The sequence below is a fragment of the Choloepus didactylus genome, chromosome 11 (genome assembly GCF_015220235.1).
Source record: "Choloepus didactylus isolate mChoDid1 chromosome 11, mChoDid1.pri, whole genome shotgun sequence".
Taxonomy (NCBI): domain Eukaryota; kingdom Metazoa; phylum Chordata; class Mammalia; order Pilosa; family Megalonychidae; genus Choloepus; species Choloepus didactylus.
Window position 1 is genome coordinate 59,042,889 of NC_051317.1, and position 24,727 is coordinate 59,067,615.

General features: G+C 38.5%; 1 protein-coding gene across 1 annotated transcript in view; it reads right to left on the reverse strand.

Annotated features, from left to right (window-relative positions):
* Positions 1–670: 670 nt before the first annotated feature.
* GOLPH3 (golgi phosphoprotein 3) overlaps positions 671–24,727 on the reverse strand; it is an 89,153-nt gene continuing 65,096 nt past the window's right edge. Inside the window, exon 4 of the mRNA XM_037799210.1 lies at positions 671–2,652. Coding sequence (XP_037655138.1) covers positions 2,228–2,652 — 425 coding nt within the window. The 3' untranslated portion in view covers positions 671–2,227. The remainder of the gene's footprint in view (positions 2,653–24,727) is intronic.

Below are 24,727 nucleotides of genomic sequence, written 5' to 3' on the forward strand. Positions count from 1 at the left end.
CTGGATACAGAAATAAATACTGACGTTGGGGCTCTACACAGGCGCAGCTGAATGTCTACTCTGCATTGAAGTAAACACTGACAGAAGCTCAGGTGAGGCCCTTAACCCAAGTGCTTGGGAACACAAACATTGCTGATGAAAAAAAGAATACTTTAGAAACATCTATTATCCCACTTCTAAAATCTTTACAAGAGAAAAACTGTAAACTTCACCTGACAAATTTCAGGATACTAGTATCAGTTTCCAGTATTCATTTTACGGGAAATCTTCCAAACTGATATGCTCTACACTTGGTTAACAATAGTTAATTAACAGTAGTGTCATTTCTGGATATAAGGTTATTTTAATAGACAGAAAATCTGACTTTTTCTGTGCATTGTAAAAGGGGTTAGCAAACTATGGCTTATGGCCAGCTGCTTGAAATCAAGTTTTACCAGAACCCAGTCATGCCCATTCACTTTTATTGTCTACAACAGTTTTCATTCAGCAGAGTTAAATAGTTGCAAGAGAGAGTATATGCGACCCACAAAGTCTAAAAGATTTACTAGCTGGCCCTTTAAGAAGAAGTTTACCAACCCCTGCATTAAAATATTACAATACTATACTAAGGCTAAGTAAAACTCTATTTGAAAGAAAATCAAGAACACAAAAATACAAATGAGATGTTTGCTCTGATTTAGGCACTTTCAAGATCATAGTTTATTATTTCAGATAAAAAGACAGTATACATATTAGGGAATCCCTTAAAATTTAACTCTAGAGCTATACACCATCTAGTACTTTTGCATTGAATGTTAACCCAAAAAATCCCTAAACACCTGAAAGCCCCACTATTAACATGAACTCTGGTAATAAAAAATTTGACAGTTAATTTGTTCAATGTATAGTATTTACATTATGAAATCAATGGTTGTATGATAAACAGTGATAAAGAAATAATAAAAATAAATTTTAAAAGCAAAAGTTTATATTCTTACAATGTGCTGATTATCATAATTGTATATAAAAATTAAAACATAGCAGAGCTTCCTGTTACAAAAATCTTAATCATCTGACTTGTAGTCATTACTTGCTAACAATTTACATGCAACATCTGCTAGGATTGACATTTGATTTTTTTTTCCCCACAAGAAAGTATAAGTAGATAAATGACATTTAAGAACAGACATTAATTTACTGTGGACCAAAAAAGAAAAAAAACTGTACTCAAGATTAGTACTGGTCACAAGCCTCTTCCTCATAGAAATTATAAAAATAGTATGACACACCACCCACCCTTAATCCCCCCACAAAAAAAAAAATCCAAAAAGGAGATGCATAGGCAAAGAGTACTACGAACAGCACAGCTCAAAAAAATCCCAGGAACAATCAATCAGACACATATCCTTTCTCTCCTTCAACGATGAGAGGTCTATTTTGCCATCAAAGGACAATGACTGAAGCAAGTGAGGGGCACCAGGTGTATAACTATTTAAATCTTGCAAAATACTAAGATGGGGGCAGGGCAGCCAGAAGAAGGGGCAGTTCATATATAATTCAAACTATATACAACATAAATGGAATGCAGCCCATCCCAAACTGGCTTTCTGAAACAACTGGACCTTTATGATTTAATAGTTAAAATTACAACAAGTGTAATAATACAATAGATTTACATGGGAAGCAAAATCCAAGAGGGCATTTTATATTAGGTATTTACTGTGCTGTTTCAATTTAAAAATAATTTTGCTAAGTATACATCTCAACTGAGGTCTATGTATAAAATGTCCTAATAGATACAGATATTTACCTTTGGTGAGTTAAAGGCCTTTTTGTGATTTCTGTATGAATTGTATGCAGAAGGCTAGATGTACATGCACATGTGGGAAAACTCAAGCTGAAGTAATCCAAAAGATGTGCATATGAGGAAACTGGATGTACTTTGAAAGTCAAAGCATACCAGAAACCCAAAACGGGTAAAAGTGAGAAGGGTAAGCCACCTGAACACAAGAGGGAATGGAATGCCAATATGGCAGTAAAACTTTTTTGAAAAGAGAAACAGGAAGGCCTCTCGTACCAGCAGAATCCTGCATATGTACACAAAAAAGAAAAAGACACCCACCATTTTCATAAAACAAAAGCCAATTATAGTGTGGTAAAGTACAAATCGCCGAAAACCAGAAGTCAATAGGAAAAAAAAAAAAAATTGGTTGACATGGGAGAAAAGAGACGGCGTCATTCTGAGCAGTTACTTGGTGAACGCAGCCACCACTGCCCAGAGAACCTCGCTGGTGTTGGCCTTCAGACATTCCACCTCAGGGTCTAAGTCGAGAAGCTGCCGCACTCTCTTGGTGGCTAAATCATACTGCTCGTCCAGAAGAGGAGCAAAAGCGTTCTCCAGGACGTCCGAGGCGTGGGCTAGGTATATGAGGGCCAGCAAGCGCTTGTCCATGCGGTGAGGGTCATTCACCCATTTGTCAAGAACAGCTTCTTGGACCTTCTTGATGAGGCGCTGCTTAATGTTGTTGTTGGTGAGGGGGTGTGTCGTCATGTCAAAAAGGAGGAAGTTCTGTTTCTCTGTTGTCAATACACCCTTTTCCACCAGGTTTTTAGCTAATCGTTCCCGCACGTTTCTTAACTGATAATGCAATTTTAATGGATTCCACGTCTCACCTAAACAAAAGATTACCAAAGTTAGAAAAGTGTGATCAATATTACCTATTAATTTTGTAAAATTCTGGTATTATTAAAATGAAGAGCAAACTTTGATCCCCCCTTCCCACCCCCCGAGAAATAGAAGAAAACCCAATTACGCTTTTCTCCTTAACCAGACTATGCACTCTGTTCTCAAGGGCTGGGCCTTTGGATTCTAAGCACTGGCACATTTTCAGGCCCAGTAGTCATTAAAAAGACTAAACTGAAAGCAGCCTTCAAACCACAGTCAACTTCAATCTAATGTGGAAATAAGCCATATATTATGTTCTGGTCTCTCTCCAGCTGTTATCAAAAAGCAGCCAACGGAATGCAATTAACACCACTTAATTGTATAGCTTGAAAGTAGTTAAATGGGAGCTTTTAGGTTGAACAATGTTACCAGAATAAAAATGAAAACAACAACAACAACAAAAAAAAAAAACCATAGAATTGTACAACACAGAGTGAAGCCTAATGTAAACTGTGGACTATGGTAAATAATATAATTATAATAACATTGTTTCATCAAGTGTAACAAAGGTGCCACACTAATGCAAATGTTAATAGGAAAATCTTGTGGAGAGGACACGAGAGAACTCGATTCGTTCTGCATGATTTTTATGTAAACCTACAACTGCTCTAAGAAAAAAAAAAAAGGAGGGGAAGGGGTAGGGAAAGGAAAGAGGAGTGAAGGGGCAAGAGAAGACCAAGGAAGGCAGGCAAGGAGGGAGGAATGTAAGAAGGGAGGGATGGAAGAGCAGGCAAGCAATCAAGGCAAAATAAGTCTTCCTGTTAAACATCAATCTGCAACAAACCAACAACAACAAAAAAAGTTTCCATATTAAGTTCTAGTGGATGGTGTTGTCTTTCAACAGATTACTTTTCAGTTGACTCTAGACACAATTATTTTACCGTTTGACTTTAGCAATACTAAAGAATATGGGATCATGATTAGACCCTGATTAGAAATCTGGATAAAATATATGAAACAACTGTTTCAGATACTGGTCAACAGGCAGCCCAGAACTGAGACCTCTGAAAGAAGACCAACAAGCTAAGTGACACTAGGCTTGCTCAAGCTTACTGTCTGGAAGCTCATTCCAGGCAGCAGAGCAGCAAAGGAAGATCCCAAGTAGAGCACAGCAGTCACACTGACTGAGAAGGCAGAAATCAGGATTCAGAGACAGTAAGGCAGCTGGAATGCTCAAGAGAGAATACTGGAAAAGAGGGAGCTATGAAGAGAAATAGAGCTAGAAATCTGCATGGTGTCCCCATGAGTCTTTGGTTGAAATCTAAGCTGCATATGTTAGAGTGAGAAACGCCACAAGGCTAGAAAAAGAACCAGAAAGTTGTAAGCTGAACAATTCTGAGAGTTTACACAGGGTTGGGAAACGTAAATGCTAACTAGCTGGAGTAGAAAGGCTTCACTGAATGCCCAGGGCATTCAGAAGGGAACCCCAGAGGGATCACATCTCAGTAGCAGAGCTAAACTAATCCTAGAGTAAAGGCTACCCTAGATCTGCCCTAAGAAGGCTAATCTGCATGTAACGGAGATCAAGAACAAAATTCAACACTCTTGCAAGAAAGGCAACAAAATTCAACACTCAGTAACACAATATTCACTGTGCCTAGCATCCAATAAAAAAATGACTAGTTTTACTAAAGGAAGAGGAAAATGACCCAAGGTGACCCAAGCAGGAAAAGGACCCAAAACCAAGGAGAAAAAAATCAGTAATAACAGCCAACCAAAAATGATAGAAATGATGTAATGAACAGATAAGGACTTTAAAACAGCTAGTATAAACAAACACGAGTAAATAACTTAAAGGAAAATGAGTACAATGAAGAGAAAATGGAAGCTACACATCTCAAAGTAATTTGGGCGGACAATAAAAATATATATGCAGGGCCCCCAAGGAGCTGGGGGAAAATGCAGAAGTGTTGGGCTTCCTCACCTGGATTGCTGCTGATGTTCTCACAAACATTGAGAACTGACAGCTTGGTATGCTGAGCCCTCTATCTTGGGGCTTGCCCTTATGAAGCTTGTTGCAAAGGAGAGGCTAAGCCTGCTTACAATTATGTCTAAGAGACTCCCCCTGAGTGCCTCTTTCTTGCTCAGATGTCGTCCTCTGTCTCTAACTAAGCCACCTCGGCAGGTGACCTCACTGCCCTCCCACCTATGTGGGAACTGATTCTCAGGGGTGTAAATCTCCCTGGCAAAGCAGGATATGACTCCCAGGGAGGAATCTGGACCTGGGAGCATGGGATTGAGAACATCTTCTTGACCAAAGGAGGGATGCAAAATGAAACGAAATAAAGCTTCAGTGGCTGGAAGATTTCAAATGGAGTCGAGAGGTCACTCTGTTGGACATTTTTATGCATTATATAGATAACAGTTTTTAGGTTTTAATGTATTGGAATAGCTAGAAGTAAATACCTGCAACTATCAAACTCCAACCCAGTAGCCTTGACTCTTGAAGACGATTGTGTAACAATGCAGATTTACAGGGGTGACAGTGTGACTGTGAAAATCCTGTAGATCACACTCCCTTTATCCAGTGTATGGATGGATGAGTAGAAAAATGGGGACAAAAACTAAATGAAAAATAGGGTGGGAGGGCGGGGGGTGATTTGGGTGTTCTTTTTTACTTTTAGTTTTTGTTCTTATTCTGATTCTTTCTGGTGTAAGGAAAATTTTCAAACATAGACTGGGGTAATGAATGCATAACTATATGATGGTACTGTGAACAGTTGATTGCATACCATAGATGATTGTATGATATGTGAATATACCTCAATAAAACTGAATTTAATTTTAAAAAAAAGAATAAATGAATGAAACCGCTATTTTGCATTTTATGGGGACTTGGAAAAAATTCTTAATAATAAATAACAAAGGTTCAGAATTTGTATTATCAGGCACCATGAATTATTAGTAAGTAAAATCACAATGTATTCAAAGAAAACATAACTTTTCCAAATAAAAAGGACTTGTAAATCAACTTTCACAAAAGAAGAATTCACTGCATTCTGTTTCCTTGCTTAACTTCAAAAAGAAGAGCCGAAATATATTTGGGGCCATGTTAAACATCATAGATTTTAAACATAATAGTTCCAAAGATTCTGGAGTTAACAGACAAGCCCATACCTATATCTTAATGTTAAGAAATCAGTATCAATTATTTGATGAGGTGGTACAGCATAACAGGTATGAGAGCAGGCTCTGGAGCCAGAATGCTTGAGTTTGAATCCCAACTTGGCCATTTCCTAGCTGTGCAACCTTGGGCAACGTTACTTAATCTCTCTATTCCTCCATCTCCTCATCTGAAAAATGAGGATAACACTGTATTCAAACTCAGGGTTAAGGATTAAATAAGTGAGCATATATGAATTTCTTAGAACAGCTTCTGGTACATGGTAAGCTATTAAATACCTATTACTATTTACCCATGGGAGATACTTACTTGGAGCCCTGTTAATATTAAAAATGCTTGTTTTACTTTACCAGTTACTTTTGTTTAATAAAGTCTGTACGTTATATTTATCAAAAAAAAACCAAAAAACTAAAAAAGACTATTTATAATAGTCCAAGAATTATATTAGGCACCAAAAGTCCAAAGGTAAGTAAAGCATATTTCTAACTAAAGGAATTTAAAATCAAGTGAATAAAACACACTTTGTTGCTGCAAAGGAGAGGCTAGGCCTCCCCATAATTGTGCCTAAGAGCCTCCTCCCGAATGCCTCTTTGTTGCTCAGATGTGGCCCTCTCTCTCTAGCTAAGCCAACTTGGCAGGTGAAATCACTGCCCTCCTCCCTACGTGGGATCAGACACCCAGGGGAGTGAATCTCCCTGGCAACGAGGAATATGACTCCCGGGGAGGAATGTAGACCTGGCATCGTGGGACGGAGAACATCTTCTTGACCAAAAGGGGGATGTGAAAGGAAATGAAATAAGCTTCAGTGGCAGAGAGATTCCAAAAGGAGCCGAGAGGTCGCTCTGGTGGGCACTCTTACGCACAATTTAGACAACCCTTTTTAGGTTCTAAAGAATTGGGGTAGCTAGTGGTGGATACCTGAAACTATCAAACTACAACCCAGAACCCATGAATCTCAAAGACAATTGTATAAAAATGTAGCTTATGGGGGGTGACAATGGGATTGGGAAAGCCATAAGGACCACACTCCACTTTATCTAGTTTATGGATGGATGAGTAGAAAAATAGGGGAAGGAAACAAACAAACAAACAGACAAAGGTACCCAGTGTTCTTTTTTACTTCAATTGCTCTTTTTCACTTCAATTATTATTCTTGTTATTTTTGTGTGTGTGCTAATGAAGGTGTCAGGGATTGATTTAGGTGATGAATGTACAACTATGTAATGGTACTGTGAACAATCGAATGTATGCTTTGTTTTGTATGACTGTGTGGTATGTGAATATATCTCAATAAAATGAAGATAAAAAAATAAATAATAAAATAAATAAATCCTAAAAAAAAAAAAAAAAACCAACAGACTTAATGACATTTAACTATGTATACTGGATAAAATGAAATGTGAACAGGGTCAAAAGAACAGTATAAACAAAGAGCCCAAAGGACAAAAAATGACTTGGGTTTGATGTTAAGGGGTATTTCTCAGAAAGCTATAGGGGAGAGAATTTTCAAGCTAACTCATGAAATCCAGTAGGATTCAACATCCTTGAAATGAAGAGGAGACGGCATTCCAGGCAGAAGAAACAACAAAGAGAATAAGCAGTGATTATATGCAGAATATAACGGGCACCAGAGTGGAGGAATACATCTTTTTCTAAAGGTGCATGACTTCTGTTTTGGTGTTGTTTTACTGCCAACAACTGTCTCCCCTGCTATACCTTTTTCACCAGACAGTTTGGGTTTTGTTCTTTGTTTTCTAAAGTCACTAGCAGGTGACAGACAACCTAAGATATTAGGCTAGAATTAGGCAGATTGAGTTTTCTGACATTCATAATTGACTTCACAACATAAAATATTTAAATTTTAGTAAAAGCCTCTAAAACACTAAAGTTCAACTCTAAAATAAGGATATTAATTATTTAATTATGTACATAATTAGTTATGCATAAATTAGGTCTGTATTTTGGCATCTGGGAATAATAATTGAGAATTTTAGATAAATCTCAAAAGTTCTATCTATATTTTCACTTTCCTTGTCCTCTACCAATAATGAGAGTCTGTCAAAGATACTAATCGTTCCATATATTCCTTATCCCTGAAATACACTTAAAGTAGGATTAAGGTTTTATTTTTTCTGAATACAAAGTTTTAAAAAAAGCAAAAATCAATACAATCACCAAAATCATCCAACATACTCTCTTGAATATTCTATGCATTCTCATCTAACTGTAGAATATAACCATTCTCCCTAAAGACAAAATGGGATGATAAAACAATATATTAATCGTATAATATATTGGTTAAAAGTGTCAAATGCAAAGGACGAGGAGAGTTCTGACAGCTGTAAGAGAAAAGCAACACGTTATGTACAGGGAGTCCCAATCAGATTGAGTACCGATGACTCATCAGAAACTATGGAGGCAAGAATGCAGTGGGTTGAAATACTTAAAAGTACTGCAAGAAAGGAGAGGCTAGGCCTCCCTGTATTTGTGCCTAAGAGTCTCCTCCTGAATGCCTCTTTGTTGCTCAGATGTGGCCCTCTCTCTCTGGCTAAGCCAACTTGAAAGGTGAAATCACTGCCCTCCCCCCTACGTGGGATCAGACACCCAGGGAAGTGAATCTCCCTGGCAACGTGGAATATGACTCCCAGGGAGGAATGTAGACCTGGCACCGTGGGACGGAGAACATCTTCTTGACCAAAAGGGGGATGTGAAAGGAAATGAAATAAGCTTCAGTGGCAGAGAGATTCCAAAAGGAGCCGAGAGGTCACTCTGGTGGGCACTCTTATGCACACTTTAGACAACCCTTTTTAGGTTCTAAAGAATTGGGGTAGCTGGTGGTGGATACCTGAAACTATCAAACTACAACCCAGAACCCATGAATCTCGAAGACAGTTGTATAAAAATGTAGCTTATGAGGGGTGACAATGGGATTGGGAAAGCCATAAGGACCAAACACCACTTTGTCTAGTTTTTGGATGGATGTGTAGAAAAGTAGGGGAAGGAAACAAACAGACAAAGGTACCCAGTGTTCTTTTTTACTTCAATTGCTCTTTTTCACTCTAATTATTATTCTTGTTATTTTTGTGTGTGTGCTAATGAAGGTGTCAGGGATTGATTTAGGTGATGAATGTACAACTATGTAATGGTACTGTAAACAATCGAAAGTACAATTTGTTTTGTATGACTGCGTGGTATGTGAATATATCTCAATAAAATGATGATTTAAAAAAAAAAAAAAAAAAAAAAAAAAAGTACTGCAAGAAAGGAGAGGCTAGGCCTCCCTGTATTTGTGCCTAAGAGTCTCCTCCTGAATGCCTCTTTGTTGCTCAGATGTGGCCCTCTCTCTCTGGCTAAGCCAACTTGAAAGGTGAAATCACTGCCCTCCCCCCTACGTGGGATCAGACACCCAGGGAAGTGAATCTCCCTGGCAACGTGGAATATGACTCCCGGGGAGGAATGTAGACCCGGCATCGTGGGATGGAGAACATCTTCTTGACCAAAAGGGGGATGTGAAAGGAAATGAAATAAGCTTCAGTGGCAGAGAGATTCCAAAACGAGCCGAGAGATCACTCTGGTGGGCACTCTTACGCACACTTTAGACAACCTTTTTTAGGTTCTAAAGAATTGGGGTAGCTGGTGGTGGATACCTGAAACTATTAAACTACAACCCAGAACCCATGAATCTCGAAGACAGTTGTATAAAAATGTAGCTTATGAGGGGTGACAGTGGGATTGGGAATGCCATAAGGACCAAACTCCACTTTGTCTAGTTTATGGATGGATGTGTAGAAAAGTAGGGGAAGCAAACAAACAGACAAAGGTACCCAGTGTTCTTTTTTACTTCAATTGCTCTTTTTCACTCTAATTATTATTCTTGTTATTTTTGTGTGTGTGCTAATGAAGGTGTCAGGGATTGATTTAGGTGATGAATGTACAACTATGTAATGGTACTGTAAACAATCGAAAGTACAATTTGTTTTGTATGACTGCGTGGTATGTGAATATATCTCAATAAAATGATGATTAAAAAAAAAAAAAAATAAAATAAAATAAAATAAAATAAAAAGTACTGCAAGAAAGCAACTGCCAACCAAAAATTTTATATCCAGCAAGATTTTCTTTCAAAAATGAGTGAGAGACTTTCATCAACAGTAACAAATTTATGACACCAATACTATGGGTCAACAATAGGGGGGATAAGGAGTATGGAAGGTGTGGTGTTTAGGTTCACATGTCAACTTGGCCAGGTGATGGTGCCCAGCTGTCTGGTCAAGCACGCACTGGCCTATCCGTTGCTGCGAGGACATTTTGTGAACTTAAATCGTAAGTATGTTGATTGCATCTGTGGCTAATTACATCTGCAGTCAGCCAAGGGGAGTGTCTTCCACAGTGAGAGACATTTAATCTAATCAATGGAAGTTTTTAAGGGGGAGGTCACAGTTTCGTATCTACTTTGAACAGTCAGCTTTTCCTGGGGCATTCATCAAAGACCTTCATTGGAGTGCCAGTTCACAGCCCGTCCTACGGAATTTGCACTCGTGCATCCCCACAGTTGCATGAGACACCTTTAAAAATCTCATACTATCTACAGATACCCCCTGTTGGTTCTGTTTCCCTAAAGAACCCTGACTAATAAAGGAGGATATGGGTTTTATTTTTCATTCTTATTTCTATTCTTGAGTAATGACAATGTTCTAAAACTGATCATGGGTATGAATGCAGAACTATGTGATGATTCTGTGAACCAGGGATTATATACTTTGGAAGGTTTGTATGACAGGTGAATATATATCAATAAAATTGGGGAAAAAAAAAGAGTGAGAGGTTAAGACATTCCCAGATAACAAAAGCTGAGAGTTCATCACAACTAGACCTACCTACATGCAATGATAAAAGAATTCTTCAGATTGAAAGGAAAGGAAACTAGGCAGCAGCTCAAAGTGGTATAAAAAATAAAGACCTCTGGTAAAAGTAACCATTTGGGTAATTATAAATACCAGTACTATTATATTTTTTTAGTATGTAACTCTACTTCTTACTTTCTACCAGTGCTAAAATGCAAATGTGTAAAAGTAATGATAAATCTATAGTTTGGGACATACAAATACAATTTGTAGCAAGTACAAAAAAAGTCAGGGGGTTAGAGGAGAATAGGAACAGTGTATGTGTGTGCTGGTTTGAATCTGTTATATACCCCAGAAAAGCCTATGTTTTAATCCTATTGTGGGTGGGACCTTTTGAGCAGGACCTTTTTGATTAGGTTGTTTCCATGGAGATGTGATCCAGCCCATTCAGGGTGGGTCTTAATCCCCTTGCTGGAGTCCTTTATGAGAGATGATAAAAATCAGATGAAACTCGGAGAGCTCAGAGATGCTGAGAGAGAAGCCCAGAAACATTTTGGAGAAAGCCACTGAAACCAGAAGCTAAACCTGGGAGAGAAGGATAAGCAGAGCCAGCCATGTGCCTTCCCATGTGACAAAGGAACCCCAAATGCCATTGGCCTTTCTTCAGAGAAGGTATCTCCTTTTGAAGCCTTAATTAGGACATTTTCAGAGCTGTAGAATTGTAACTTGTAACTTAATAAATCCCTATTGTTAAAAGCCAACCCATTTCTGGTATATTGCATTCTGGCAGCTTTAGCAAACTGAAACAATGTGCATGCTATTTTAGTCAAATTGGTATCAAATCAAATATGGGTTACATATTCAGATGTTAAATTTTAACCCCATGGTAGCCACAAGGAAAATGGGGTGTGGGGGGGGGGGGACATGCTATATACTATCTAAGAGAAACTCACTTTAAATTCAAAGACATAAAGTAGGCTGAAAGTGAGCGTAGAAAAAATCTACCATGCAAGTAGAAACCAAAAGAGAGCTAGGGTAGCTGTACCCCTATTAGCTACACTAGCATCAGATGAAATAGACTTTGAATAAAAAAGTTATGAGGTGTTCTGGTTTACTAATGCTGCTGTTAAACAAATACCAGAAATGGACTGGCTTTTATAAAGGGGGTTTATTTGGTTACACAGTTACAGTCTTAAGGCCATGAAGTGCCCAAGGTAAGGCATTAACAATAGGGTACCTTCACTGGAGGATGGCCAATGGTGTCCGGAAAACCTCTGTTAGCTGGGAAGGCAGGTGGCTGGCGCCTGCTCCGGAGTTCTGGTTTCAAAATGGCTTTCTCCCAGGACGTTCCTCTCCAGGCTGCAGCTTCTTGGGGCAAAATCTGGGCTGGTACCTCCAAAGCATCAGCAAAACTCTGCTTTCAACGGCTGTATTCAAAATATCTCTGTAAGTTGCAGCTTCTCTCTCGGCTCCTGTGCGTTCTTCAAAGTGTCCCTCTTCGCTGCAGAAAGCTCGCTCCTTCTGTCTGAACTCCTATACAGGGCTCTAGTAAACTAATCAAGGCCCATGCTGAATGGACAGGCCACATCTCCATGGAAATGATCTAATCAGAGTTATCACCTACAGTTGGGTGGGTCACATCTCCATGGAAACACTCAAAGAATTACAATCTAATCAACAAGAATATGTCTCCCCGCACAAGACTGCATCAAAGATAAAAGCATTTTGGGGGACATCATACATCCAAACCAGCACATGAGGGACAAAGACAGTCACTGTATACTGATAAAAGGAGCAAGTCAAAAAGGAGATGTAAAACTTATAAATATGTATGTGCCTACCAGCAAGCTCCAAAATACATGAAGCAAATAGTGACAGATTTAAAGAGAGAAACTGGAAGTTCTACAGTAATAGCTGGAGACTTTAATACACCACTTTCCATATGGATAGAACATCTAGAATACCAATAAGGAAATAAAAGACTTGAATGATACTTTAAACCAACTAGACCTAACAGATACAGAACACTTCACCTAACAGCAACAGAATACATATTCTTCTCAAGTACACACGAATCATTCTCCAGAATAGATGATATCTTAGGTTATAACACAAATCTCAATGAATTATAAAACACTGATATCATGAAATGCATTCTTTCTAACCACAATGGAATGAAGCTAGGTATCAGTAACAGAAGGAGAAAAGGAAAATTCACAAACATGTGATATTATACAATGTACCCTTAAAAAGACCAATGAATTAAAGAGCATACATATCACAAGAGAAATTAGGAAATTATCTTGAGGCAAATGAAAATTAAAATGTAACATACCAAAATTTACTGGATACGGCAAAGGCAGTGCTGAGAGGGAAAAATTATAGCTCTAAATGTTTATATGCAAAAAAAAGAGAAAGATTTCAACCAGAGATCTAACCTCAAAACTGGAAGAAATGGACAAACAAACAAAAAAAAAAAAAAAGGAGAACACAAATGACTAAAATCAGAAATGAAAGTAAAGGGAGGAGGCGGGGCAAGATGGCAGACTGGTGAGCTGTATGTTTTAGTTACTCCTCCAGGAAAGTAGGTAAAAAGCCAGGAACTGCGTGGACTGGACACCACAGAGCAATCTGTCTTTGGGCATACTTCATACAACACTCATGAAAACGTGGAACTGCTGAGATCACCGAAATCTGTAAGTTTTTGCGGCCAGGGGACCCGCGCCCCTCCCTGCCAGGCTCAGTCCCGGGGGAGGAGGGGCTGTCAGCTCCAGGAAGGAGAAGGGAGAATTGCAGTGGCTGCTCTCATCGGAAACTCATTCTACTGATTCAAACTCCAACCATAGATAGACTGAGGCCAGACACCAGAGACTCTGAGAGCAGCCAGCCCAGCAGAGAGGAGACGGGCATAGAAGGAAAACAACACGAGAAGCTCCAAAGTAAAAGCAGAGGATTTTTGGAGTTCTGGTGAACACAGAAAGGGGAAGGGCGGAGATCAGGCCTTGAGGCGCATATGCAAATCCCGAAGCAAGGCTGATCTCTCTGCCCAGGGCACCTTTCCTTAATGGCCCTGGTTGCTTTGTCTATTAGCATTTCAATAACCCATTAGATCTCTGAGGAGGGCCGTTTTTTTTTTTTTTTTTTTTTTTTTTAAATCCTTTTTGCTTTTCCTAAAACAATTACTCTAAGAAGCTCAATACAGAAAGCTTCAAAGAATTGAAATTTGGGCACGTCAAGTCAAGAGCAGAAATAAGAGAGCTCTGAGACAAAAGGCAATAATCCAGTGGCTGAGAAAATTCACTAAACAACACAACTTCCCAAGAAAAGGGGGGTGTCCGCTCACAGCCACCATCCTGGTGGACAGGAAACACTCCTGCCCATCGCCAGCCCCATAGCCCAGAGCTGCCCCAGACAACCCAGTGTGACGGAAGTGCTTCAAATAACAGGCACACACCACAAAACTGGGCGTGGACATTAGCCTTCCCTGCAACCTCAGCTGAATGTCCCAGAGCTGGGAAGGGGGAGCAGTGTGAATTAACAGAGCCCCATTCAGCCATCATTTGAGCAGACTGGGAGCCTCCCAACACAGCCCAGCAGCCCAGAACTGCCCTGGGGGGACGGCACTCACCTGTGACATAGCACAGTCATCCCTCAACAGAGGACCCGGGGTGCACAGCCTGGAAGAGGGGCCCACTTGCAAATCTCAGGAGCCATACGCCAATACCAAAGACTTGTGGGTCAGTGGCAGAGACAAACTGTGGCAGGACTGAACTGAAGGATTAGACTATTGCAGTAGCTTTAAAACTCTAGGATCATCAGGGAGATTTGATTGTTAGGGCCACCCCCCCTCCCCGACTGCCCAGAAACACGCCCCACATACAGGGCAGGCAACACCAACTACACACGCAAGCTTGGGACACCAATTGGGCCCCACAAGACTCACTCCCCCACTCACCAAAAAGGCTAAGCAGGGGAGATCTGGCTTGTGGAGAACAGGTGGCTCGTGGACGCCACCTGCTGGTTAGTTAGAGAAAGTGTACTCCACGAAGCTGTAGATCTGATAAATTAGAGATAAGGACTTCAACTGGTCTACAAACCCTAAAAGAACCCTATCAAGGACAGCAAATGCCACGAGGCCAAAAACAACAGAAAATTATAAAGCATATGAAAAAACCAGACGATATGGATAACCCAAGCCCAAGCACCCAAATCAAAAGACCAGAAGAGACACACCTAGAGCAGCTACTCAAAGAACTAAAGATGAACAATGAGACCCTAGTACGGGATATGAAGGAAATCAAGAAGACCCTAGAAGAGCATAAAGAAGACATTGCAAGACTAAATAAAAAAATGGATGATCTTATGGAAATTAAAGAAACTGTTGACCAAATTAAAAAGATTCTGGACACTCATAGTACAAGACTAGAGGAAGTTGAACAACGAATCAGTGACCTGGAAGATGACAGAATGGAAAATGAAAGCATAAAAGAAAGAATGGGGAAAAAAATTGAAAAACTCGAAATGGACCTCAGGGATATGATAGATAATATGAAGCGTCCGAATATAAGACTCATTGGTGTCCCAGAAGGGGAAGAAAAGGGTAAAGGTCTAGGAAGAGTATTCAAAGAAATTGTTGGGGAAAACTTCCCAAATCTTCTAAACAACATAAATACACAAATCATAAATGCTCAGCGAACTCCAAATAGAATAAATCCAAAAAAAACCCACTCCGAGACATATACTGATCACACTGTCAAACATAGAAGAGAAGGAGCAAGTTCTGAAAGCAGCAAGAGAAAAGCAATTCACCACATACAAAGGAAACAGCATAAGACTAAGTAGTGACTACTCAGCAGCCACCATGGAGGCGAGAAGGCAATGGCACGATATATTTAAAATTCTGAGAGAGAGGAATTTCCAGCCAAGAATACTTTATCCAGCAAAGCTCTCCTTCAAATTTGAGGGAGAGCTTAAATTTTTCACAGACAAAGAAATGCTGAGAGAATTTGCTAACAAGAGACCTGCCCTACTGGAGATACTAAAGGGAGCCCTACAGACAGAGAAACAAAGACAGGACAGAGAGACTTGGAGAAAGGTTCAGTACTAAAGAGATTCGGTATGGGTACAATAAAGGATATTAATAGAGTGAGGGAAAAATATGGCAAACATAATCCAAAGGATAAGATGGCCGATTCAAGAAATGCCTTCACGGTTTTAACGTTGAATGTAAATGGATTAAACTCCCCAATTAAAAGATATAGATTCGCAGAATGGATCAAAAAAAATGAACCATCAATATGTTGCATACAAGAGACTCATCTTAGACACAGGGACACAAAGAAATTGAAAGTGAAAGGATGGAAAAAAATATTTCATGCAAGCTACAGCCAAAAGAAAGCAGGTGTAGCAATATTAATCTCAGATAAAATAGACTTCAAATGCAGGGATGTTTTGAGAGACAAAGAAGGCCACTACATACTAATAAAAGGGGCAATTCAGCAAGAAGAAATAACAATCGTAAATGTCTATGCACCCAATCAAGGTGCCACAAAATACATGAGAGAAACATTGGCAAAACTAAAGGAAGCAATTGATGTTTCCACAATAATTGTGGGAGACTTCAACACATCACTCTCTCCTATAGATAGATCAACCAGACAGAAGACCAATAAGGAAATTGAAAACCTAAACAATCTGATAAATGAATTAGATTTAACAGACATCTACAGGACATTACATCCCAAATCACCAGGATACACATACTTTTCTAGTGCTCACGGAACTTTCTCCAGAATAGATCATATGCTGGGACATAAAACAAGCCTCAATAAATTTAAAAAGATTGAAATCATTCAAAGCACATTCTCTGACCACAATGGAATACAATTAGAAGTCAATAACCATCAGAGACTTAGAAAATTCACAAATACCTGGAGGTTAAACAACACACTCCTAAACAATCAGTGGGTTAAAGAAGAAATAGCAAGAGAAATTGCTAAATATATAGAGATGAATGAAAATGAGAACACAACATACCAAAACCTATGGGATGCAGCAAAAGCAGTGCTAAGGGGGAAATTTATAGCACTAAACGCATATATTAAAAAGGAAGAAAGAGCCAAAATCAAAGAACTAATGGATCAACTGAAGAAGCTAGAAAATGAACAGCAAACCAATCCTAAACCAAGTAGAAGAAAAGAAATAACAAGGATTAAAGCAGAAATAAATGACATAGAGAACAAAAAAACAATAGAAAGGATAAATATCACCAAAAGTTGGTTCTTTGAGAAGATCAACAAGATTGACAAGCCCCTAGCTAGACTGACAAAATCAAAAAGAGAGAAGACCCATATAAACAAAATAATGAATGAAAAAGGTGACATAACTGCAGATCCTGAAGAAATTAAAAAAATTATAAGAGGATATTATGAACAACTGTATGGCAACAAACTGGATAATGTAGAAGAAATGGACAATTTCCTGGAAACATATGAACAACCTAGACTGACCAGAGAAGAAATAGAAGACCTCAACCAACCCATCACAAGCAAAGAGATCCAATCAGTCATCAAAAATCTTCCCACAAATAAATGCCCAGGGCCAGATGGCTTCACAGGGGAATTCTACCAAACTTTCCAGAAAGAACTGACACCAATCTTACTCAAACTCTTTCAAAACATTGAAAAAAATGGAACACTACCTAACTCATTTTATGAAGCTAACATCAATCTAATACCAAAACCAGGCAAAGATGCTACAAAAAAGGAAAACTACCGGCCAATCTCCCTAATGAATATAGATGCAAAAATCCTCAACAAAATACTTGCAAATCGAATCCAAAGACACATTAAAAAAATCATACACCATGACCAAGTGGGGTTCATTCCAGGCATGCAAGGATGGTTCAACATCAGAAAAACAATCAATGTATTACAACACATTAAAAACTCGAAAGGGAAAAATCAATTGATCATCTCAATAGATGCTGAAAAAGCATTTGACAAAATCCAACATCCCTTTTTGATAAAAACACTTCAAAAGGTAGGAATTGAAGGAAACTTCCTCAACATGATAAAGAGCATATATGAAAAACCCACAGCCAGCATAGTACTCAATGGTGAGAGACTGAAAGCCTTCCCTCTAAGATCAGGAACAAGACAAGGATGCCCGCTGTCACCACTGTTATTCAACATTGTGCTGGAAGTGCTAGCCAGGGCAATCCGGCAAGACAAAGAAATAAAAGGCATCCAAATTGGAAAAGAAGAAGTAAAACTGTCATTGTTTGCAGATGATATGATCTTATATCTAGAAAACCCTGAGAAATCAACGATACACCTACTAGAGCTAATAAACAAATTTAGCAAAGTAGCGGGATACAAGATTAATGCACATAAGTCAGTAATGTTTCTATATGCTAGAAATGAACAAACTGAAGAGACACTCAAGAAAAAGATACCATTTTCAATAGCAACTAAAAAAATCAAGTACCTAGGAATCAACTTAACCAAAGATGTAAAAGACCTATACAAAGAAAACTACATAACTCTACTAAAAGAAATAGAAGGGGACCTTAAAAGATGGAAAAATATTCCATGTTCATGGATAGGAAGGCTAAATGTCATTAAGATGTCAATTCTACCCAAACTCATCTACAGATTCAATGCAATCCCAATCAAAATTCCAACAACCTACTTTGCAGACTTGGAAAAGCTAGTTATCAAATTTATTTGGAAAGGGAAGATGCCTCGAATTGCTAAAGACACTCTAAAAAAGAAAAACGAAGTGGGAGGACTTACACTCCCTGACTTTGAAGCTTATTATAAAGCCACAGTTGCCAAGACAGCATGGTACTGGCACAAAGATAGACATATAGATCAATGGAATCGAATTGAGAATTCAGAGATAGACCCTCAGATCTATGGCCGACTGATCTTTGATAAGGCCCCCAAAGTCACCGAACTGAGCCATAATGGTCTTTTCAACAAATGGGGCTGGGAGAGTTGGATATCCATATCCAAAAGAATGAAAGAGGACCCCTACCTCACCCCCTACACAAAAATTAACTCAAAATGGACCAAAGATCTCAATATAAAAGAAAGTACCATAAAACTCCTAGAAGATAATGTAGGAAAACATCTTCAAGACCTTGTATTAGGAGGCCACTTCCTAGACTTTACACCCAAAGCACAAGCAACAAAAGAGAAAATAGATAAATGGGAACTCCTCAAGCTTAGAAGTTTCTGCACCTCAAAGGAATTTCTCAAAAAGGTAAAGAGGCAGCCAACTCAATGGGAAAAAATTTTTGGAAACCATGTATCTGACAAAAGACTGATATCTTGCATATACAAAGAAATCCTACAACTCAATGACAATAGTACAGACAGCCCAATTATAAAATGGGCAAAAGATATGAAAAGACAGTTCTCTGAAGAGGAAATACAAATGACCAAGAAACACATGAAAAAATGTTCAGCTTCACTAGCTATTAGAGAGATGCAAATTAAGACCACAATGAGATACCATCTAACACCGGTTAGAATGGCTGCCATTAAACAAACAGGAAACTACAAATGCTGGAGGGGATGTGGAGAAATTGGAACTCTTATTCATTGTTGGTGGGACTGTATAATGGTTCAGCCACTCTGGAAGTCAGTCTGGCAGTTCCTTAGAAAACTAGATATAGAGCTACCATTCGATCCAGCGATTGCACTCCTCGGTATATACCCGGAAGATCGGAAAGCAGTGACACGAACAGATATCTGCACGCCAATGTTCATAGCAGCATTATTCACAATTGCCAAGAGATGGAAACAACCCAAATGTCCTTCAACAGATGAGTGGATAAATAAAATGTGGTATATACACACGATGGAATACTACGCGGCAGTAAGAAGGAACGATCTGGTGAAACATATGACAACATGGATGAACCTTGAAGACATAATGCTGAGCGAAATAAGCCAGGCACAAAAAGAGAAATATTATATGCTACCACTAATGTGAACTTTGAAAAATGTAAAACAAATGGTTTATAATGTAGAATGTAGGGGAACTAGCAGTAGAGAGCAATTAAGGAAGGGGGAACAATAATCCAGGAAGAACAGATAAGCTATTTAACGTTCTGGGGATGCCCAGAAATGACTATGGTCTGTTAATTTCTGATGGTTGTAGTAGGAACAAGTTCACTGAAATGTTGCTATATTATGTAACTTTCTTGGGGTAAAGTAGGAACATGTTGGAAGTTAAGCAGTTATCTTAGGTTAGTTGTCTTTTTCTTACTCCCTTGCTATGGTCTCTTTGAAATGCTCTTTTATTGTATGTTTGTTTTCTTTTTAACTTTTTTTTCATACAGGTGATTTGAAAAAAGAAGGGAAAGTTAAAAAAAAAAAAAAAAAAAAAAAAAAAAGAAAAAAGACAAACAAGGGGAAAAAAAAAAAAAAAAAAAGATGTAGTGCCCCCTTGAGGAGCCTGTGGAGAATGCAGGGGTATTCGCCTACCCCACCTCCATGGTTGCTAACATGACCACAGACATAGGGGACTGGTGGTTTGATGGGTTGAGCCCTCTACCATAAGTTTTACCCTTGGGAAGACGGTTGCTGCAAAGGAGAGGCTAGGCCTCCCTGTATTTGTGCCTAAGAGTCTCCTCCTGAATGCCTCTTTGTTGCTCAGATGTGGCCCTCTCTCTCTGGCTAAGCCAACTTGAAAGGTGAAATCACTGCCCTCCCCCCTACGTGGGATCAGACACCCAGGGAAGTGAATCTCCCTGGCAACGTGGAATATGACTCCCAGGGAGGAATGTAGACCTGGCACCGTGGGACGGAGAACATCTTCTTGACCAAAAGGGGGATGTGAAAGGAAATGAAATAAGCTTCAGTGGCAGAGAGATTCCAAAAGGAGCCGAGAGGTCACTCTGGTGGGCACTCTTATGCACACTTTAGACAACCCTTTTTAGGTTCTAAAGAATTGGGGTAGCTGGTGGTGGATACCTGAAACTATCAAACTACAACCCAGAACCCATGAATCTCGAAGACAGTTGTATAAAAATGTAGCTTATGAGGGGTGACAATGGGATTGGGAAAGCCATAAGGACCAAACACCACTTTGTCTAGTTTATGGATGGATGTGTAGAAAAGTAGGGGAGGGAAACAGACAGACAAAGGTACCCAGTGTTCTTTTTTACTTCAATTGCTCTTTTTCACTCTAATTATTATTCTTGTTATTTTTGTGTGTGTGCTAATGAAGGTGTCAGGGATTGATTTAGGTGATGAATGTACAACTATGTAATGGTACTGTAAACAATCGAAAGTACAATTTGTTTTGTATGACTGCGTGGTATGTGAATATATCTCAATAAAATGATGATTTAAAAAAAAAAAAAAAAAAAAAAAAGGACCCAGAACTAAAAATGTGTGTCTCCGGATTGAAAGGATCCACAAAGTGCTCAGCATACTGGACGAAAATGTAGTCACTCTAAGGCACACTGTTGTGAAATTTCACAGCACTGGAGACAAAGAGAGGATCCTAAAGGCTTCCAGAAAGAAAAATCATGCTCCCTACAAAAGGGTCAAGAACCAGTGGCATTCAACTTCACAGATTAACCCTGGAAGTTAAAAGAAATGCAGCAATGCTCGGCAGAAAACAGATCCCCGTCTGGAATCCTATTCGGAGCCAAAATACCAGTAAAGGGTGAGTGTTGAATGAATAAGTTGTCAGACGTGCATGGTCATCAAACACTGATAGAGGACCTACTAAGTGCTGTGCAACCCACGGTACCTTACATCAATCAGCCTGTGGCACATTCCTCACACCATGGGGAAAAAGCTTATTCCTCTCAAAAATGGGACAAAAATTAGATGAAGAATAGGGTGGGATGGAGGGAATGGAAAGATTTAGGTGTTCTTTTTGCTTTTATTTTTATTTTGGAGTAAGGAAAAAGTTCAAAACTTGATTCTGGTGATGATCACACAACTGCATGACGGTGCTGTGAATAACTGATTGTACACTGTGGAGGACAGTAGGGTGTGTGAATATATCTCAATAAAACTGTATTAAAAAAGTAAAGAACAACAGGGGGAGGTGGGGAATGGGATGTTTTGGATGTTCTTTTTTATTTTAATTTTTATTTTATTTTTTGGAGTAATGAAAATGTTCAAAGATTGATTGTGGTGATGAATACACAACTATATGGAAATACTGTGAACAACTAATTGTACAGTGTATGTTATATGAAAATAGCTCAATAAAATTGCATTAAAAAATAAAAAAAATAAAAAATAAAAAATAAAAAAAAAAAAAAAAAAAAGAAAGTAAAGGGAACATTACTAACAACCCCACTGAAATAATAATAATAAAAAAAAACCCTGTAAGAGGATGTTATGAACTGTACACCAACAATTTAGATAACCTAAATGAAATGGACAAATTCCTAGAGACACATAAACTATCCACACTGACTCAAGAAGAAATAGAAGAGCAATTTCCAGATGGCTTCACAGAGGAGTTTTACCAAACACTCCAAGAAGAATTAACAACAATCCTGCTTAAACTCTTCCAAAAAATTGAGCAGGAAGGAAGATGCTCTAATTCATTCTATGAGATCAACATCACCCTCATACCAAAGCCAGAAAAAGATACCACAAGAAAATTACAGACAAGAATGTCTTATGAATACAGATGCAAAACCCCCAACAAAATACTAGCAAACCAAATCCAACAGCACATTAAAAGAATTACAGCACCATGATCAATTGGGATTTATACCAGGTATACAAGGGTGATTAAACGTAAGAAAATCAATTAATGTAATACACTGTATTAACAGAATGAAGGGGAAAAGTCCGCTTGAGTATCTCAATTGATGCAGAAAAGGCATTTGACAAAACCCAGGACCCCTACCCTCTTCTTGATAAAAACACTTAGAAAACTAGGAATAGAAGGAAACTTCCTCAACATGATAAAGGGCATATAGGAAAAAACCCACAGCTAACATCATAATTAAGGGTGAAAGACAGAAAAGTTTCCTCTAAGATGTGGTACAAGATAGGATGCCCACTGCCACCACCGTTAAGCAACACACTACTGTAACACATTAATGGAAGTTCTAGCCAGAGCAGTAAGGCAAGAAAAAGAAATAAAAAGCATCCAAATTGGAAAGGTAGAAGTAAAACTTTCCCTATTTTCAGATGGCATGATCATATATACAGAAAATCCTCAAAAATACACAACAAAGCTCCTAGAGCTAACAAATAAATTCAGCAAACTGGCAGGGTACAAGATCAACACACAAAAATCAGTGGTGTTTATATACAGAAGAAATGAACAACTGGAAGAAGAAATCAAGAAAAAAATTCCATTCACAATAGCAACTAAAAGAATCAAATATCTAGGAATAAATCTAACCATGGATGTACAGGAGTTATACATAGAAAACTATAAAACACTGCTAAAAGAAATCAGAGAAGACCTAAATAAGTGCTAGGATATTCCATGTCCATGGATTAGAAGACTAAATATTGTAAAGATGTCAATTCTTGCCAAAACAATTAACAAATTCAACACAATTCCCATCAAAATTCCAACAAACTTCTTAGCAGAAATGGAAAAGTATATCATCAAATTTATATGGAAGCGTAAGGGACCCCGAATAGCCAAAGCCATTTCTTAAAAAAGAACAAAGTTGAAGGACTCCAATACTTCCCAACCCTAAAACTTATTACAAAGCCACAGGAATCAAAACAGCATGGCACTGAAACAAGAACAGACACATAGACCAACAGAATGGAACTGAAGAACTGAGAGATCATTTATGGCCAACTGAAACTTGACAACAGGGCAAAGACCACTCAACTGGGAAAAAAGTCTCTTCAACACACAGTGCTGGGAAAACTGGGTCTCCATATGCAAAAAACACCCTACCTCACGCCACATACAAAAATCACCTCAAAATGGATCAAAGACCTAAATATAAGAGCCAAAACTATAAAACTCCTAGAAGAAAACATAAGGAAGATCTTCAAGGCCTTGTGTTAGTCAATGGTTTCTTACACATTACACCGAAAGCACAAGCAACAAAAGAAAAATAAGATAAATGGGACCTCACCAAAATTAGACTTTTGTGCCTCAAAGAACTTTATCATGAAAGTAAAACAACCACCTATGCAATGGGAGAAAATATTTGGAAACCACAGATTCAATAAAGGTTTAATATCTGGAATATACAAAGAAATCATAATGAAAAAGCACATGAAAATATGCTCAACCTCATTAACCACTAGGGAAATGCAAACCAAAACCACAGTGAGATAACACTTCACACTAACTAGAATGCCAACCATTAAAAAAAACAAAACAAGTGCTGGAGAGTATGCAGAGAAACAGGAATACTCAATCATTGCTGGTGGGAATGTAAAGTGGTACAATCCATATGGAAGACAGTTTGGCAGTTCTTCAAAAAGTTAAGTATACAATTACCATATGACCTGGCAATCACACTTTTGGATATAAAACCGAAAGGACTGCAAGCAGGAACTCAAACAGATATTTATACACTGTTGTTCACTGAAGCATTTTCCCAATTGCCAAAAGATGAAAGCAATCCAAGGTGCCTACCAACTCGTGAATAGATAAACAAAATGTACTACACACGCAGAATGGAATATTATTCAGCTGTAAAAAGGAACTCTTTGTCCATAATAAATAGATTGATTACCCCACCCCCCAAAAAGGAATGAAGTTCAATACACGAGTCAACATGGATGAACCTTGAAGCCATCATGTTGAGTGAAATAAGACAGACACAAAAGGACAAATATTCTATGATCTGAATGATATGAAATAATTAGAATAAGCAAACTCATGGAGTCAGAACCTAGAATACAGGTTACCAGGGCACAGGATCAGGGTAGGGAATAGAAGTTAAGGCTAAAACGTACAGTTTCTATATAGGACAATGGAAAGTTCTGGCAATGTCTGGTGGTGAGGGGAGCACATTATGAATGTAATTAACAGTACTGAATTATATATTTGAATGTGGTTAAAGGGGGAAATTTTAGGTTG